Below are 20,014 nucleotides of genomic sequence, written 5' to 3'. Positions count from 1 at the left end.
GTTATTTAAGGAAAAAAAAAAAAAAAAAGGAAAGAAATAAAACACGGAACCGACTTGAGGGAGGTAGGATTTCATTTGAAACCCTAGCCTCCGTCCCTTCTCCAACGTACAATTTCCGGTGCCATCTCCGGCGGACATCCGGTTCCCGCCCGGCTCCCCACCGTAAGTAATTTCTGGTTTCAGAAAATCGTTGGACTATTTAAAATGTATTTCTGGTTTCTAGACCAACGATTAACATCTGGTTTTAGATTATCGATTGGCAATCTTCCCCTTCTCCAACATCTCAGATCTGATAAGCAAACAACAAGAACCAGATAGACAAAATAGAGAGCATAGTGCAGAGAAAAAAACAGATACGCAGAAAATAGAGATCTCAGATCTGAGATGTTATGGGAATTGTTTGATATTTGACGCACTCGATGACGGGAGGGAGGGTGCTTGACCGCTTGTGTTTTGTTTTGTGTTTTTTTTTTTTTTAATAATACTAGAGGTAAGTTTGAGCGGTCATGGGGAGTGGGCATAGTAGCATTTTCCTTTGTTAATTCTGTTGATTAGGAACAATTGGGATGTTTCAGAAGTATACAAGATACGACTTTTGATTATTTTTAGTGTTGTTAAATTTTCTTAGCAACCAAACAAGACTCTTGGATTAATTTGTATTGTGTTTTTTATGCTATATTCTGTATCGCCGTTTTCTGCTTTCCTATTTTCATTTCATTTGGATATTTCTTTGGTTTGTTAAAATTCAATTTATTCTGTATAAGGTTAGTCTGAAGCGAGATTTGAGATTTCATTTGTTTATTAAATGGAGCCATGTGATAACAGCTTACGGGACCGGTTCAGCTGCACGAGGGCAGAAGAGAAAAAAAAATGCCTCTATATGATTGTATGCTTCTATTGAAACCCCATGTGAAGAAGGAGGCCATTATGGACTTGGTTGTCCGAATAGGAAAACACATTTACAGTCGAAATGGGGTTTTCACCGACTTGAAGTCTTTTGGATTTGTTCAATTGGGTTATGGAATCAAGAAGCTTGATGGGAGGTACTACCAGGTGTGAATTTGCAAACTTTCGCCTTTATATTGTCTTTGTTGACATGGAACTTATGTTTTATGGTTGTGCATCTCATTTTTACTTTTAACTTCAAGGTTAAAGTGGTCAACTTAATTGCAATAATGGAAGCATTCTTCCCTGTGAACTTTGATGCATATTGCAAAAAGAATGAACATTATCTTTACCCTCCTTTTGGGATAGATCAAGATGAGAATGAAAAATGAGAAACTTGAAGTGCTATATTTGTTTTAAAAGGGAATGATGGATTATGTGAAAGAATCAACTTAAGGGAAATGGGGCATCGGCAGTGTCATGACTCTTGACTAGTAGGTTGGGACCCAAGGGATTTGGCTTAATTCCATGAGTTGAAAATCATCATTTTTGGAGTGTAGTGCTAGAACTTTATCATGCATTTCTTTAAGCCACATCGCAGGGGACTTTTGCAGTCTAGAACAGAAACTGTGTTAGTCTGGTGTGATAAATATCTTAATCCTTTCAGTTGGATAACCACTCGATCCTAAAAAGTGGACAATTGGCTATAGAGGTTCCTCGTGCTCAGAAAACACTATAGAATTGCATCTTGAAGCTCTAGTTCTTTTAAGCCAGTATGATTGATATCTACTACAGATTCTTCATTTTTGTTTGCCTTTTCTTTCGGACTTACAGTTTCTTGATATGCAAAGCATTTGGTTCTATTTGGCATGTAAACACCAAAGCTCTTGCATTTGAAATTGATTGTTTGCTTGAGTTTGGGTCGTTGTCATCTAACACTCCTGAAATTAACGTTTTGATTCCTAACGAACACTTTGGGGGGAGGGGTGAAAAGGTGTTGAATGCATTGTTGTTCTTTGCTTGATTCTGGATTGTGTCAGTCCCCAAGAAGAAAGTGTGAGAACTATCTTCTTGGCAACAATATTTACTGGAGATTTACTTGCACTTTTTCATGATGGAAGAAATTTCATAAGGATCATTAATGAATGAAGGTTTCACGTTACTTAACTAATTTTGAAAGCTAATATTTGGGATATGGGCTTTCTATGCTTTAGACTAAGCTTTTACGTACGAGTAATGCTACATGCATTCGTGGAGCACGAAAGCATCGTGCAGTCGTTTTGAAAAAGAGTGGAGTCCATTATTAAAAAATTATTATTTTTTCATGTGGGTTCCGTATTTATTCATTTTTTTTAAAGTGCTTGCACGGTGTTTGTACACTCACGACTACAACTATCATTTCTCTTATTTTTTTATGGGAGAAAGAACAAAATATGAAGTGTGATGAGTTTAGTCCTTCACTCCAGTATGCCTAGCCTGTACGTAAACTAAAATGCTAAACACAACCGGCTGGGGGAACCGCCAGGTTAACACTGCCCTCGTGGCATAGAAAACGGTGCCGTTTAGAAAAACTTCCTTTCCCCCCGAAATCCCCCCTTCCCCAAGCACAGCATTTCGAAATCCCATTTCCCCCTTCTCCCTTTGTCTTCCCCCGAAATCCCCTTTCCCCCTTTCTCTTCGATTCTACAATTTTCTCATTTTTCGTGTTCGAAGCGAAACGTTCCTCCCTCAGATCTGTGTTAGAAGCTGAAGATGACCTTTGCCTCCCTTCGAATCCATTTTCTTTGGCAGCTTTTCAGTTACTGGAGAAAGGGGTAGTGGCGATAATTGATCCATAGTCCTCTACTATAGCTCATATGATTTATGAGATTGCTAATGATCTCCAAGTGCCTCTTGTTTCATTGTCATATTTGTGGATGATGATTATGGGAGAAATGGGATATCTGCTTTAGATGACGAACTGCACAAGAGGGCATTGAAGATTGCCCAGAAGTTGCCTTTGGCTATCCAAAAACCAACAGTTCGTGGAAAGAAATAGGAATAATATAATCCGTCTTGGTGATGATGGCCATATGATTGTTTTTCTTTCGTAGAGTGTAAATTGGAATATGAAATAAGTCCTTAATTTTATAGATTCCTTTTGAGAAATAAAATAATTATGATGTGAATTTTAAGGGCCAAGGTTACCTTTTCATCCGTTGGTTCTCATTTAGTGTAAAAGATCCAAGAATCAAATTAGGCATCGGTATGTTTTGTGAAATGCAAGATTATGGAATGCAAAGCCACAGGCGATGAGCAAAAAAAAAAAAAAAAAAAACATTATATTTTAAAATACTAACAAATATTTTATTGGCATAGCCCTTTATTCTGTGGTCATCTTTGTGGCCATGCTTGCCTGCGTTGTCTGTTGGCGGGGAGGAGCTTCTCAGACATGGCGTGCCCGGATCTGAGGTCGTCGATATTGAACTTCTTGTTGAAGGTGTGGGCATCGCAATTGTAGGTGAACTTATTGTTGGCGGCCGGGAGCTTCTGGAGGCATTGGTGCTCTATGGAATTGAAATTGCCACTGAAGCCTCTGGAGCTTTTGGAGGCAGTGGGCATTGTGAGTGGAGAAGAAACAAAATGCATCAAATCCCAAAGTTTCAGCCAATTGCTTATCTAATTTTTTTTTTCTTTTTAATTTTATGCTAACATCAGCCGATTACACGGCGATTGTACACACCGGTTGTACCTAGCAAAATTCCTCAAAAAACAAATAGTAACTTGTCAAAAATAAAAAGAAAAAAATCGTGTCCATTTATTTTCATGGAAGGAAGCCATAAGTTTACATGAAAATCTGAGGTTAATTTATTTTGTACCTGTTAAAACCAGCTTTGTGAAACAATAATTTCATTGGAGGTATGTTACATAGATCTTTTTCTTATTTGTAGATCAAAATTTGAGGTTAATTCATTTTGCACCTGTTAAGCTGGTTTAGCTTTGTGAAACACTGATTTTCATAGGATGTGATGGTATGGAGATCTTTTTCTTATGTTTTGGTAGGTTTTATTTCGGTCCCTTCCCTCATTACTGGTAGGGTTTATGCAACCCCATTATACTCCTTCCTCAGCAAGTTCAAATGCATAATCGATACAAATGGTCCATATATTTTGTTATCAACAGGACACTTGTCTAATTCATTATTAGTTTGAAATAAAAAAACAGACTTTTGCTTCTTTTATACCTCCTACAGGGTCAACTGATGCAGATGACAATGATGGCTACACCCAACATCAACAAAGAGCTGCATTACCTGAACAAGGAAGACAGATTGCTGCGTTGGCTTTTGGTTAAACACCGGGACACAAAGTATGGGCTGGAACTTCTAAGTGAGGATGATGGGAAACGTGAGCTCAGTAAATTTTCTCGGAGCAGCCTATATGATGACGAGGACATTGATGAGGATGACGACGACGACGACGATGAATATGATGCGGACCAAGAGCAGAGTAAAGAGCAGTGAGCCTAGTGGATGCTGAATGATGCTCCTTTTCTCCTTTTACAGAGGGATCCCAGAGTGGTATGAAAACTCTAGAGAGTTCATCTTCCAAATGATGTGATAACTTGGCAAGCTGTGACATGTATGGGAAACACGAGAACTAAGCCATTTTAGTCATTGAATTTTGGCACATGCACTTTTAAACTAGTCTCATCATTAGCAATAAACAGGTTATTTTTAGTACTTTGATTGATCAGTGGGAAGGATCTTAGAAGGTACATTCTGGGTGCGCGATACATTTTGGGGTGAAGGATCAATGCTTATGCCTTTAGTAATCTTCTTGGTGACTGATGCCCAGTTTCGAATATGGATACGTGTCTGAAATGGATTCGTTTAATTTCAAAAGCCAAATAATACAGTAGCATCATCAGAATGATCTCTCCATCTTTACATGGATGGCATCTTGGAAGAGGGGGGACATATGTACAAATAACTAGGTTACATGCCAACTGATAAGTAAAGCGATTCGTTACTCATTATCCTCACAAATTATACATTTTATTTTATTTTTTAATTTTGTTTTTGTTTTATTCTATTTAAACTAATTGAATTCTTCTATTCATCATCCATACACCAAACATTTGGAAAGCGAATAAAATAATAATAATAAAAAAGTGTGGTGTGTGTGGATTATGAGTAGAATTTTTCGATAAGCAAATTCATCTTCAGACTACAAAGAATTCAAATAATATATAATAATAGTAGTAAAAGAAAAATGAAAAATTTAAGATCATGCATCTTGTAATAATGAAAAAATACGAGTAAATTAAGTGAGCTGGAAAAATTATTGAAAAGGGTCGGGTGGTCTAAAGGTGCAATTGAGGCACTATTCCACATTAGAGAATTCTTGGTCAATATGTGCTGCAACTAAAAGTCATGCCGAACAAGTCATGAAAGATATCTCCGCCTCTGCCTTCTCTTCCCAATGAGCCAAAGAAGTTGATCTTGCCCCCCAAAAAGACCGAAATGGAAGGACGTTCTTTTTCTTTCCTGATAAATAAGTAATCCCGGGCAGGCTCTGCATGTATAATATTTGAGACGGCTGACAAATATGTCCAAGCATACAACAAAAACTTGCTAACAAAATGTTGAGTTCCTCTCAAGTTGATTAGCCGGGATGCCATCACAAACTAACTTTCCCAAGGCATCCCTGCATAAACAGTTATTAGTCCGGTACATAAGCTGTCTCACCTTCCATGGGAACCTTTGTTTTCTCCCTCCAATCTTCTCCGACCCGATCCCTTCCTATTTTCTCTGTTTAATTTCACATCCACCGGTGACGAAAGGAGCTACTCTTAAACACCTTCACTCAATCTCATCTCATCACGAAGGCTCGTTATGTCTGGAACAATTCCTCCATCACAATATCTTAAAATGCCATCTCCTACGAGACCTTTCAACAAACTAGATGGTTCTCTGGCTCCCCCATGCTGTAAAAGTCTTGTTCTTAGGGCAGTTCCCGTGGTTAAAGATAATGGATCCTCCTGGCACAGCTTTTGCCAAATAGTTGAAGCAAAACATTTGGCATACAAGTAGCTGTAATAACCTAAACAAAATAAAGTGAAAATCAATCTTGTCCAGAGTGGAAGGAAGAAAATCTAAAACTAAGTTCTGGATGAGAAGTTATTGAAGTAGGGTACATTCCAGAATTTCAGCACATGTAGCAGATTTTTTCTTTTTTCAACGATGATGATAAAACTGAGGGAAAGTAAAACTTAATTTATCATTTACATCACTGGACTGGAAGATTGAAAAGCACCACACTCCAGACACTAGAAATTGACCACGTATATGTACCATTTACAGAAATAGAAATGTTACATATCAGTTAATATAAGGCATTGCTTGTAACAGCAAGTTGGAAACTTCTTTATGCATGCGTTTGTACCCAGAAATGGACAAGTTAAACATGTTATAATTGCCCCTGGAACATCAGAAATAGAGCATTATCCAATCTTTGTCAATCAGAATATCTCTTTCCCAAAGTTCCATCAGTACTTATAAAGCCTTAACCAGTTCCAAGGACTAACATAAGGTAGCACCCATTGTTTTCTGACAAAAAAGAATAACTTAGGGAGATTTTCAATATACCAATAATTGCTTCACCAACAATCGAATAATTAACTCCACAAAGGAAGAGAAGCACAGCTAAGTTAGAAGCAAAGTAATGTACTCAGAAATACTACGTGAGAGCCCATGTATATTCAAATTTTCAACCTTCAATGCAGAAGTTTCAAGTTTGTGATTTCAGACATACCTGCACCATAATTCAGGAGGTGATTGAATCGGGTCTGCCAATGTGTACCCTCCACATGCTTCCAACTAGTATATTGTCTTTTCAAATCGGCAACAATAGAGCTTGTATCTGTTGGTGAGGCTGGCTGCTCCCCAAAGAGCGTCTGGTCAATTAAGGCGTAAAAGATCTGACAAAAGCGAAAAAACAATCAAAGATCATTAAATGCTTCAATTTTCAAAGATACTATATCTTTAAGGCTTGCTGATTAATAGCCTTGGACATGTGTAAACCTGACGTTGCAATTCAGTAGCAGCAAACATCTTTCTGGCACCCTGCATTGACTCGACCAACTTCTCAGGAATTATTTCACCAGTTGAATAATGTCTAGCAAATGTCCTCAAGACTCGATAGTCCCATGCAAAGTACCTTGAAAATCACCAGAATATGAGGTCCGCTACCATCAAAGCAAAAATTTGTGATGAGGATAATCAGACAAGGTGTTCACAAGGCCTTCTCACTTTCAATACTTTTCACAAGCAGACTTATGTTTTCAGACAAGCCATTTATATGTTTCAATTATTTTCTTCATATATCAGTGCAAACATATTCATGGTTAAACATAATTAGAAGCTTTGAGTTTGAAACGTGAAAGTTGAATTTAAAATTTTTTAATGCAGACAGCCCAACACATTTTCCCCACGGTGAAATACTCTCCAATTTTAAAGAAAGGACGGGACATAACTAACTTATAGTAACCTACAGTTCGAAACAAGGAAAATCATACTACAACATGGTAACAAGTAGCCCCACTCAAACTATTCAGATACATTGTGCATGTATTTGTACATTAATCTTCATAAGCTAAAATAAAAATTAAACAGCAATCATTACCTATCAAAAAAAATTAAACAGCAATCATAGTATTATATAACCAGGTAATTTCAACAATCTACTCACTCAAAGAGGTTTGAAGGTGTTTCAGCTAAATCAAGAACCACCCTGGTACCTGAAAAATGTTGGTAATCCTGCAGGGTCAATTGACAAATTAATTACGATAAGGAAAACAAAGATATAATAATTGTTTGTACTAAGGTAATGCTAGAATGCCACTTGTAAAAGAGATAAAAATAGAATACCGTTCTTGAAAGCAATGAATGAAGAGCATGTCCAAACTCATGAAAAAGTGTTTCTACTTCCCAGTGGTTAAGCCTCACGGTTGATGGATTACATGAACCAGAAAAATTGCAAACAAGTGCTACAACCTGCAGTGTCAGAAAAACCAAAGCTAATTGTGATAACTTTTTTTTTATCGGTAAAGCTAATTGAGAGAACTAAAAGTTTAACAAAAGATCATTCATCAAGTTTATACAATAAAACAAAATTATGAATCCCAGATCATGTCAAACAAAAATGGTTTCCTGTACAAGGTAACTGATTGAGACAGGAAATACCAGAGCTATCATATGAGGCAACAGGCTGTTCAAAATTGAAGATATCGATGAAACTAGAAATTTAGAGCTATCATAGAGAGCTTAGGATGTCCTTGTTGTCACACCTCTATTATGAATGTTCAGCAATTCTCAACCATATATACCATACCCAAATCAACCAATGGTAGTTCGGTACGTTATCTTACACACTACCATCCAAGAATGTAGAAAATCATCAAATTGCAGTACACTGAAGAGAAGACAGATTAGGTAGAAATTTCACTTTGTTTGTTGGAGAGGACAAAAAGAGATCAAGTGGTAAGTTGTTAAGTGGATTTTCAAATTTTCCATTCTTTTCTTACCTGAAGATAGATGCAAAAGGCAATAAAAAAGAGGAAAGCAATGAGGGTGTTGCATTTTAACGAGCTTAACCTTCCCTAAATATGTAAGGGTATAAAGTGAAAGACTAAAATATGTAAGGGTGTTGCCTTCTAATCCATAATTTTAATATTACATCCCTCCACTCTTTCGGCACTCCTCTCGAATGGAGCCTTAGAGAGACCTCATAAACCTCAAATAACTAGGATTACACAAAACATCCATCAAGAATTGCTAGATGCTTTAAGCAAATTCATGCAACTTCAATATTTATTTTTCGATAAGTATGTAATGTCAATAATTTTTTTTTTTTTTTTATAAGTATATAATGTCAATAATTACCAATGTCATCCGCAAAAGTGCAAGGAAAAATAAGGATTAAGTATGCATTGTGCGACGAAGAGAACAACATAACACATAACAAAACTTGACTAGAGGAATAATATACTTTTACGTACAGGAAGTTGGTACTCTGATTCGGAAATCCTGCGGCCCCCTTTAATTGCAAAATGAGCACAACCTGGATATTTTCCCTTCCTTGAGTATAAATCAAGGTACAGATGCCCCAAGTCACCCTGAAACATAAGTGGAGTGGCAGAATTAAAGAATGAAATGTGTGGAGGATAGGCAAACATTTTTGGACATGCACGAGAGTGAGGACTGCATATAATATATGGGCAACTGTGTAGAAAAAGAGAGAAGAACAAGAAGCAATGACTTGTGAAGTTTGTGTTAAGGCCAGTAAATAGTTGTTATGACTGATGCAACGCCATGCATTACCAAAGAAAGTAGCTATTATCTACTCTTAAAATCCCAAAGCCAAATTAAACTATCCAACATCCACACACTAGACAGAACTGATGGGAAGAATAACAGCATCCATTAGCAAAAAAAAAAAAAAGTTTAAGGCCATGAGTCTTATAATGAAGAAAAAAAGTATGGCGTCCAAGTAAGTGCTTCTTAGTCATGCAAACAAGTTAGAAGTCAAGTAATTACTGTTTCAAGTTTATGGTCTTAATTATCACAGAACTGCCATGGCACACTATGGCTGTGTTAAATTTATGGTATTTCCTTCTCCATTAGTCTTGTAGGAATCCTGTTCTAGCAACCATACCGGTAAATTGGAAAGGTTCTTATATCCTTTTGATTGTTTTAAGATTAAGTTCATAGTTGACCTTAGTTTCTTCGAAGGCCAAGATTTTTAGTCATCATCACTCTCAAATACAATTGCTACAGAAACCACATCTGTGACTGTAATAGTTACACCTCTTCTTCACTTCCTCCTCTATCTATAATAATGTTTGCCGCCAACATCCTTGGGGCCTGAGCAGCACTACATTACTTCTCAAGTTTAGCAGGAGTCCTTAAAAATTGAATGAACCAAGTGGACTCGGACTCCCCCACCCTGGCACAACCTCCCAAATCTCAAACTTAACTCAATCACCACAAAAATGTCAAAAGGTTTTTTTTTTTTATAAGTATAAAATGTCAGAAGTTAAACCTCACATATATTTTACTCAAAAAAAGTAAGAGGGATAGAGAGAAAACTACAGTAATTCCTCCTTTTTGCTTTCCTATTTTTATTTGCTCATTCTTTTCCTTTTGACATCTTAAAAGTTATAAAAAGGAAACAGAAAACAAAGAAGCAGATAATGCTGTAAAATTGATGAGAAGTGATCTGGGAATTATTAAAAAATTTCGTAATGCACATAAAATCTTTATTTTATTTGTATTCTATTAAAGAGGTTCATGATTATAGACATTATTGTATATATTTCAAAATAGTCTCAAATTATCATTTGCATGAAAGTATCTAAAGAGAATGAATAGGATCTCAGTTTTTAACCCCCGTGGGTAGCCCCCAAGTGGTAAGGTTCAAACTTGTGTGCATAAGCCCCATGTCACAGGTTCAATTCCCCCAGGGATTAAATTGTGATTTAAGTCGGAGGCCATGGTGGTGGGTTGCTGCGCTAGTCTCCCAGGGGTTTAGATTCCATGGGTGAGTCCTAAGGGCTCTACCGTGGGGTGGTTCCCACGTCATAAAAAAAAATAGATTACATAAAGAAAGTAAAGTACAATTTTTGTCGATTGATAAACTCATGGGTGAATTTAGGGCTTGTTAATATGTGAATTTGAAATAATCAAGTGTAGGGAATAATTTCAGGTTCAAAAACCAAGTTATTTGGTTGGAGAAAAATCCTCGAAGCTTAAATACATTATCTACGATTAAACCCGTATCCTTTTTTTTTATAAGTATGCGAATTATTCTAGTAACTTCTATTTAAAACCCTGATTTTAAATCCTAAAGAGATAAATAAAAACAAGAAATGAGTTTATAACACCATTCTAGTAAACCCATATCATGCGAATTATTCTAGTAATTTCTATTTAAAACCCTGATTTTAAATCCTCATAGCCTAATCCAATTCAAGAGTTTTTCAAAATATCACTAAGAATTTACATTTCTATGGATACCTCTTCTGGATGATAAAGTGACAATTTAAGCACATCTTCATGCCATGATTCACCGGGAGCCAGCGGAATGCTACGAAATGTTGCACCAAACAATGACTCCACCAGCACTTTCAAACCCTCAATACATTGTGGCAAAGGAAAATAAGATGCCACAACCTGCAATCAAAGAATCACGAAAGTAGAACTTGAAGATTATGGATGGGCCTGTTTTTTTTATGAATAACTTCTTCACAATAAGGCTTGGAGGACTTGATTTTCTATAGGATGGATTAACCTATAAAAAATGCATAAGCTCACTGCCCTGTAAAAGCAATAAGAAAGAACCCTGACCATTATAAGTTTCATGAATAACAACTGATCCAAATAAATAAATAATTTTCATGCAAAACAAAAAGGAGTTTGAGACTTACCGAAGAGTCCAAGGTATAGGTGGAAGACTTCATCAATGATGTATAGTATGCCTCATCCCATGGCTCTAAATCTCCAAATTTTATACCACATTTTTCCCCTTTGAAAGCCCTAATTTTCTTAAACTCCTAATGTGAAAATAACATCACATAAGAGTACAAAACTGCAACATAATCTACACCACTATGAGTGGCAACACTTTCATACCTCAGAATGTCTAAAAGGATGCCATACCTCATCAGCCCTGGGATGGACCATCTCACTCATCTCATGCAAAAAGGACATCACAACTGCTGGTGAGGAAGCCATGTTAGGCTTCACAGCAAACTCAGCATAAGATCTACACCCCATTATCTGCATTCACCAATAATATGAAAGAGGAAGGGCTTATGACATTAATCAACGACACTTCCAATTTGTTCATATTTTTTCCCAGTATATTTGCTTGCAACACTAAGCCCTAGAGTGTGTAGGCTTTAGAAACTTGCCGTCACTTTGTGAAATTAGTCATATTGCAAACTTACTGGTTTCTACATCTTACATTTTTTTTTAAATTAACGTCATAACTCAATAAACGCTTGAAATCTTATTTCTGCATATTTCTGACAATGTAGTACCAGTGCCATATTTTGTTGATCCTTTTTTTTTTTTTTTTTGGTGATATGAACTTACCATGTTGAATTTGTATCGAGGGTACCAATTATGTACCGTTACATATTTCAATAAGCCCCAAGGCGTGCACACGCTTCACAATGCTATATATAACTATATAACTTGACCACTAAGAACCACATAGAAAAGAAAACTCAGCATGCTGAACTAAGGCATCAAAATTTAGCAAGGTTTTAGTTCCATCTTAGGATTGGCAAAAAAACAATATCTTGCCAACTAATACATAATTCAACCCTGGAAGAAGATTAGTATAGAACCAACAGGAAGCAATAAAGAAAATTTTCCTCAGTGGATTTGTAAAGTCTCGATTTCAAGCTCACCAAAAATTCAAAATACAGGTCATTCACAGGCATTATGAATTATAAAATCAAACCAATCAGAAATAATCAGGTTGCACCCCGTATTATCTAATTTCCAGAGCTGCAAATAAGGCAAAGAACCTGAGCGAGCTCATGGCGGGCAGATATAAGCTTGTCAAGAATGCCAAGGTTTGCATTCGGGACAGAGTTGCCTTGGACATAGGCCATTTTCCTAACCTGGGAAAAAATGGGGGAAAAGAAATTAATATTGTTAACAATTAGAAAGAGGCTGCTAATGCACAAAGCTCAATTCTCGCAAAAGGGTCCTAATTCTTTCACAGTGAAATAATATAAGAAACTGATAAAGCAACAAGAGCATTAAGTGACTTGCCAAATTCTAGCAGTCATAGACCCACTTCTAGCTAGGGTCATCCAAAGTTATGCACAGTCCTCATGTCAAGAATCAGAAAACATAAGTACCATATATTTAAAAAAACAAGATGAAAGTACCTCATCATCCTGTGCCCATTGTAGAACAGAAGATAAAGTATGTGGGTCTGTTGTTATCTGAAATCCCTTCTCTTTCAGGGTATCCCTTGGCTGCAACTTCTTTGGTATGATAGATGTGGAACAGTAGATGGGCTTAAGAAGATGGTGCAAACTTCTAGGGATGCGAGACGAAGGAAATATATCCACAGAACCTGGGTCAATGATAATATTTTCATTGAACCTGACCGAAACCAAATGCATACAAGATCGAACATGGTCAATGATTATATTTAATTACTTGGATAAATAATGACTTCTCTCAATGTCGGTCATAAAATCCCTAGATACATTGGAAATCAACGTGAAGATTGATTACAATATCATACTTACTCCCTGCACAGCTGAGAAATCTCTATATTTAGTTGATTCACTCGATCTAATTTATCTGCAAAGCAATACTAAAAATTTAATTTTCTGAAGCAGAGAATCTCTGATGAGTGGAAGTAAAAAAAAAAATACAGAACATGCACACATACCAGAAGAGAGATGGATTCCACCCCTCTCAAAGTCAACACGTAGGTAATGGGCTGCCCTTTGAGCTTCTTCTGTGAGCAGATGATCCTCTTGCTCAGCTTTTCTGACCGCATCATAAAGAACATGATTGGTATTGAGATACTGCATCCAGTAAGAAAAATACCCCAAGTGTCACTGGCAATAAATCATGACTGTCAAGCGTAAGACCTACAACATCGACAACATTCCTAACCATAGCTTTACCAAGGTTGAATGAATCTTCATCGACTCTTGGCCAATTCTTCTCATGCGAACTAGGTCTTTTCCAATAAAAATGTTTATTACTTGCCCAACAAAATTCAGCCCAGTAACAAACCAAGTATTTTGGAAATTAATTCATGTAAAGTAGTTGGTAACAAACCAAACTGTTTATGATCTCATATGAAAATCACAATACTTAAAATGAAATCATATAGCAGGATATCCAAGAGAGTGATACCTAACTGATGCAAGAAGGCCAATAACATTGGTATAGACAGGATGGCCCACAATCCAACTTTGGTAGGCTGTAGATATTTTTTTTATAAGCAATTTAAAATTCAATTACAAAATGCAATAGGCATAGCCCAGATACGCAACACATGCAATTGTAACACTAAAACAAAAGACACAAGAAAATAATGGAAATTTCATTAAAATCTATAGTGGCTGCCCAAAGGAACAAAGTATTTTGAGAAAGAACATTTTAAGCCCCTCCAATATCCTCTCTCAATCCTCAAAATTTCTATCATTCCTTTCCCTCCAAATACACAACACTAGACAAATAGGAATCATCTTTCACATTGCTACGAGTGGTGGGCTTAACCCTCTCCAGTTAGCAAATAGATCTATTGTGCTTATGGGTAAACTTGAGTTGGATTGTAATGAAAGGGTATATAGCTTTATGGTGTCTCACAACAGTAGAACAAAAAGGGTTTCCCCTTGTGACCTCGGACGATATGGAATCTCGCCGCAAGAAGGGGTATGGCTCCTACATTAGACAAATGAAGTGTGCTCAACATTCTTGCATGGATCTCCACACTTAAGCTTACTACCCAAGAAATTCTTTCATGTAGCCAAATGTAGTATAGCATAATGCTGAACTGCAACTTGTATATTCTCCACTTCCTGACCTGGGCCTGAATTCTTCAACCGAAAAAAAAAAAAAAAAAGAAGTGGGGGAAGGAAGTTGCTTTAATCGTACTTAAGATAAATACAGCTTTGCTAAAAAATGTTCACACAAGGTTTCTCACAGCCTACTGAACAGTCATGGACTATTTCTTGTATAAATTCCGCAAATGAAGGTTTCCATTCAATTGTATACTCTAATGCTCGACAATGTATGCTTCTCCAACCAATAGTTGTGCAGCAATTCAATCGCAACTAATTCCACTCTGAAAATCTTATCCCCTCAAAAGAAAATCATTATTAACCAACATGGCAAGGCAACTTATTATTACCAACGGCATCCTCTACTCCCACCATATAATGTCCAAAGCTATCACTCTTTGCCATAGTAAACATTTGGGTCTTAATAATATGCTTCTTAATCCTTTTGGATGGGCCATTTTAAACACTTTGTCATCATAAGGAAACCATGCACACGCAGAGACAATACTAACGACATAAGTGTCCACAAGAATGAATACAATGTATAAAATAAACTGGCTGAGGGCCAAAATAAGACAATTGGAGTGGAAAGGGGAAAAAACTGGATCCCCAGTCACCTCACATGTAGATACTCATTGATTCTCATTGCTGCCTTGTTAGCCTCCTCGGTGAACTCCCTGATTTGCCAAAAACATCAAAACGCATCCACATTAGAACAAACAAATTTTACAAAAAGATCAAAAAAACATTATCATGACTGCTGATAGTAATTTACGTTTGATCAACCTGTCTGGATGAGTATTTCTACAGAGTTCCGCCGAATCAACCACCGAACAAACCTATGATATCAGTCACCAACAATAATTATAGCGCTTTGATTCTCATAAAACAATAAACGTACAAAAATGAATATGAATAAACACATACAGACTTTATAGTATAAATGTGCATTAGTAGATACGAAACCAGCAAGCATACACTGATGAACCTACCGTATCGGAAATTTCATCCATGGCTCGGATGATTTTGGCAGATGAAGGCATGCTGGAGATGTATGCAACGAGTTCCCCAGACCTAACAAATACAAGAATTTAAACAAATTGTTGTTAAAATCAAACTAAAAGAAATAAAATTTTACAATTGAATTCATTTGTTTCCCAAGTAATGCTTCAACCTTTCAATGGCATCGTCGACGAAACGTTGAAAGCCTTTGGGGGACTTCAAGTGGTCGAAGCCGTAGAGGCCCGTGGAGGCTCCGGTTTGCGGAGCGACGACGGAGGTGCGGTAATGTCGGGTACAGGAAGGATCCGAGCTGCGGGATCCGAGAAGGTGCTTGGGACGGAGAGTCCGGGCGGCCCTGCAGATGAGGGACCACATGGTCTGGTTGGGTTGGGTCGGTGGCTACCGAGATACTGCCTCCGGTGGTGGCTGGAGTCTAGGGCTGTGTAACTGCCAACTCCCAGAGAGTTTATGGGCTTTTGAGGGGGTTTGAATGGTGAAAGGAAATTCCAACAGTGACAATGAAACATGTAAAAGTCCGAGGCACGTTTGACGGTAAGATTATTTTTAAGTATTTTTAGATATTCGAAATTGAGTAATACAATATATAAACGCGAAGTATATAAATGTCATATAGTTATTTTGAGAAATAGTGAAATTTATTATTAAAAAATTAATTTTTTTCATGTGTCTATCGTATTCATTTATTTTTTTTAAAATGATTACGTGACGCTTACACACTCACGACTGCGACTATCATTTCTCTTTAAAATTATAAAAAGAGTTTAAGAGTTGGTTTGGATCAGAAGATTCTTACTATTATTTATTATTATTTACAAATTTTAATTTATAAATTTTATTACTATTTATAAATTATTTTAACTCATTTCATCTCATCTCTAAATCCAAACGGACCTAAAACTAATTAAGAAAAAAAATATTAAACAAGATGTTAAATCTATTTTAAAATAAAGAGCTTCAAAAAGAGCTTTAAAAAGAAAAAGAAGTGCTTCAAAAAGAGCATTACAAAGAAAAAGAAGCACTGGAAGCCTAGATCTATATCGAGATTCTATAAAAACGAACTTATAATTTATAATAAGTAATTCTACATGTAACTGTAAAATGTGTAGACGTCTTATAATCGTTTTGAAAAAGAGTAAGATTAATTATTAAAAAATAATTTTATTATTAAAAAATTAATTTAGATTCATTATTAAAAAATTAATTTTATTATTAAAAAATTAATTTTCTTTATGTAGGTCTCATGTTTTATTTATTTTTTTTAAAGGGATTACGCGACGGTTGCATAATTCACGATTGTAAATATATTTTCTCATTTATAAATTAGTCTACCTTATTGTAAGATATTAAATCGATTTGAATAAAAGAGTTTTATAGTTTGACATTTTATATAAAGATCATGTCAATTTATAAATTTAGTTTTATAAGATTGCATATGAACTAATAATTTCTCAAAAATAAAAGAAAAAAAAAAAACTGGTTGTTGATATTGAGTATTGGTCCTTCTATCCATGCCACCTGAGTTGAGGTAAGAGAGCACTCAACTCATTAAAAAAACATGATTTGTTTTTAAATTTTTTATGCTTTCTTTTTAATTTATGAAATATTTTTTGTTTATTTTATTCTTACAATCTTCTATTTTTTTAATAGTTGATGTTGAATTTTTTGTGTCCAAGAAAATAATAAAATTATATATAAGATGGTTGTCATGATGGTCCATGGATATGTTTTAAAAGTCATTTTAATAACAAGTTGATCATGGGTGTAAATATATTCTTAAAATGAGAAGACTTAATTCGGATTTGCGGTACAATTTTTTTTTTTTTTTTTTTTTTTATAAATTGCAAATCAAATAGAAATAATGAATTGAGTGGTGTGCGATTAACACTATGTTTAGAACAAGTAACTTAGGTGTAAGGTGTAAAGTGAAGTGACAAGCAAGGGAAGCAACCAACACACACCAACAACTAGATACCATCCATGAGTAGTATGCAGGTTGAGTGAGCTAGCTAGCTAGCTAGCTGATACCTTCATCATCACCATCATGGATGGATGTTGTTCTCTTTTCAAAGCTAGCTATGATCTCCACAAATGGCTTCAAATAGATCATATCTTGCACCGGCCGGGATGCATGCATGTAATCTAGCTAGATTGATATTCATAATTAAGATATCATGAAGGCAAAGAAACAGGTAATAATATTTCATCATGCCATTGTGGAAGGGGGAAAAAAGAGATGTGCATAAGCTATTCTTGGGATCAACCAGCGATTATTATTATTATTATTATAGAAGTTGGATGCAATATCTTACTGCATTACACATGTTTACAGACTACCATCCATTTACATAGGGGTCCTGTCATGCACCTGTGCTTCAACCACACATCTCTTTTGAGTGGGGTGAGCTTTTTGGTAGCATTATTACAAAACAAAGTCTAAAATCTGAAAAGATAAAAAGGGGGGGTATGGGTAGCATTAATCTGCATTATCCTATGCATTTAGAAACCCTGAATTGGCTCCAATCTTGTGTACTGGAACAGAAAGATTGATAGATGGGTATCCTCCCATATATATTGGGAAAAAAGCAAACTTTTCCAACCCATACTTGATGGCTATACCCATTTCCTTGATGGGACTCATGAGCAGCTAGAATTCTTGTAAGCTTTCTAAATGCACAACTTGCTGTATGTTGCTAAAAGTTTCTAAAATTGTATTAAACAGACATTGGAAATTGGAAGAATTAGGACCAAAAAGTGTCCAATTATGAAGTAACCCTTTCAGGTGCTGTTTTGAGCTTGGTCAGTGGCAACCACCCATGTCTAGAGAATTCATGTCCGTGCCACTGAAAAAGCCAAGCCCAAAATCCTCTTCTCCAAAATCCTTGTAGTCCAATAACCACTGATCAGAGTTACAAATGTCCACTGATGTTGGCAATCCAATGTCTTTACTACTGCAGCTCTGATCTCTAGTGCCTAAGGAATTCCAGAACGAGTCGTCAAGAAAGGTCTCTGACCATATGTGAGTACTCATCAATAGGTCACTATCACCGGGGTCCGACGACCGAGATTCATCGGTTGTCGAGGAGTTCTCTGTTGGGGCATTAGAACTGTCGGTGCTGGAGGAGATTGAGCCATATACTTTTGGTGATTCTGCATGACTGACTTCCATATCTCTTTGATCATTAGCGTGACAGAGGGCTTGATCTTGTGGGGTAGCTTCCTTATGAAGAGATTCATGCGTGATTGGATCAATACCCATCTTAATAAGCTTCTTCTTGATGTGGGTGTTCCAATGATTCTTGATCTCGTTATCGGTTCTTCCGGGCAATCTTGCAGCAATTTTCGACCACCTACAGATAGTGAAAGTGCAGCAGTATTTTAAGGCGGAGATCAGAGCAAGAAAGACCATTAAAAATAAATAAAAAATAAAAGAGAAAACATCTTGAACTTTTATTAAAAGATGGCATTCTACTTGTTAATGTCCAGAAACATCAATTATAACGCACTACTTGTACTACTAAATCAAATTTATTTATGTCTATAGGATCATAATTTTGGATACCCTAGTACTACTGATCTTATCTCCGACCATATATATTTGACCAAGTTTTACATGATTCATGTGTACGTAAAGGAACAGTGTAAAATTTAGATTATCTTATGGTCACTTCTTAGAACTGTGAAGTAATAATCTTTGACTTGGTTACATTTTCATCTGTCACATTTCAAAAAGTTGAAACCAATCATGTTTTCTGGTGATTCCCAGTCTTGATCAGTTTCCTTTGAATGCGTGTGTTTTTACACACCCAGTAGTAGTACTTAAAGCACTAGAGATCCCAGAAAAACAGCAAAAACAAACAAAAAGTTTTCCGATGACAGGAGAACAACTTTGCATTTAAACTGTAAATTCTTGCCCAGTTAACAAAGAGTACTGATGATCACAAAGAGATCGAATTAAGCACCTATTTCCAAGACGAGCATGAAGATCAATAACAAGTTGCTCCTCAGCATCGGTAAGCAGGCCTCGTTTCAAGTCGGGCCTGAGGTAATTAGTCCAGCGGAGGCGGCAGCTCTTGCCGCAGCGGCGTAGGCCGGCAAGCTTGGGGACGGCACGCCAACAACATTGGCCGTGGGTGAGGATGAAATTGACCAATTTCTTGTCCTCTTCAACCGTCCATGGCCCTTTCTTCACTCCAAGCTTGTCACAACAAGGTTGCCTACCCATCACTCCTATTAGAACCCCAGTAGTTTTGCCACACACCAGTCCACCAACTTTAGGAGAACCCAAGCCGGCACTCACCCACCTTTATATAGTATGTGGGGGGGGGCTTCCCTTTCTTTGGGGGAAATCAAATGTTGTTTATTTTGGAGGTTAGCTAGTCTCACGCTTGTTCTGCGCATGTGGATGCAAACTCTCCCAAGGCTTGCATTGAAAATTAACACACCCATATTTTCATAAATATATATATATATATATATATGTATATGTAATAAATATTGATGTCTTGGGAAATTCATGAAA

The 20,014-nt window shown here is 36.4% G+C and overlaps 3 protein-coding genes across 5 annotated transcripts; 1 reads left to right on the top strand and 2 right to left on the bottom strand.

The window, feature by feature from the left end:
* The first annotated feature begins 30 nt into the window (after positions 1-30).
* Positions 31-4,698, top strand: LOC109014098. 2 transcript variants are annotated; one of them, XM_018996424.2, is made up of 3 exons: positions 31-162; positions 826-1,053; positions 4,118-4,698. In XM_018996424.2, exons 2-3 carry the CDS (start codon positions 871-873, stop codon positions 4,385-4,387), a joined length of 453 nt encoding a protein of 150 aa, XP_018851969.1. In that variant the 5' UTR covers positions 31-162; positions 826-870; the 3' UTR covers positions 4,388-4,698. The 2 variants fall into 2 exon arrangements, with proteins under 2 accessions (XP_018851969.1, XP_035550314.1); XM_035694421.1 differs by having other exon boundaries at positions 34-162; positions 812-1,053.
* A 356-nt stretch (positions 4,699-5,054) lies between these two features.
* On the bottom strand, positions 5,055-15,979 carry LOC109014092 (mitochondrial intermediate peptidase, mitochondrial). Of its 2 annotated transcripts, XM_018996412.2 has the most exons (17): positions 15,647-15,979; positions 15,465-15,546; positions 15,259-15,311; positions 15,095-15,149; positions 13,347-13,485; positions 13,201-13,255; positions 12,832-13,051; positions 12,463-12,558; positions 11,585-11,704; positions 11,353-11,478; positions 10,943-11,098; positions 8,926-9,042; positions 7,796-7,921; positions 7,617-7,684; positions 6,950-7,085; positions 6,681-6,846; positions 5,055-5,969 (listed from the first exon to the last, which is right to left on the bottom strand). In XM_018996412.2, the coding sequence occupies exons 1-17, from the start codon at positions 15,847-15,849 to the stop codon at positions 5,719-5,721; spliced, it is 2,169 nt and encodes a 722-aa protein (XP_018851957.1). In that variant the 5' UTR covers positions 15,850-15,979; the 3' UTR covers positions 5,055-5,718. The 2 variants fall into 2 exon arrangements, with proteins under 2 accessions (XP_018851957.1, XP_035550728.1); XM_035694835.1 differs by lacking the exons at positions 15,465-15,546; positions 15,647-15,979 and having other exon boundaries at positions 5,057-5,969; positions 15,248-15,311.
* Positions 15,980-17,758: 1,779 nt separating this feature from the next.
* On the bottom strand, positions 17,759-19,756 carry LOC109014093 (protein ODORANT1-like). Its single transcript, XM_018996415.2, has 2 exons — positions 19,455-19,756; positions 17,759-18,842 (listed from the first exon to the last, which is right to left on the bottom strand). Exons 1-2 carry the CDS (start codon positions 19,715-19,717, stop codon positions 18,293-18,295), a joined length of 813 nt encoding a protein of 270 aa, XP_018851960.1. The 5' UTR covers positions 19,718-19,756; the 3' UTR covers positions 17,759-18,292.
* Between the last annotated feature and the right edge of the window lie 258 nt (positions 19,757-20,014).

This window comes from Juglans regia, chromosome 10 (assembly GCF_001411555.2).
Source record: "Juglans regia cultivar Chandler chromosome 10, Walnut 2.0, whole genome shotgun sequence".
Classification (NCBI taxonomy): Eukaryota; Viridiplantae; Streptophyta; class Magnoliopsida; order Fagales; family Juglandaceae; genus Juglans; species Juglans regia.
Note: the sequence above shows the minus strand (reverse complement) of the source record. Positions and strands in the feature narration are given on the sequence as shown.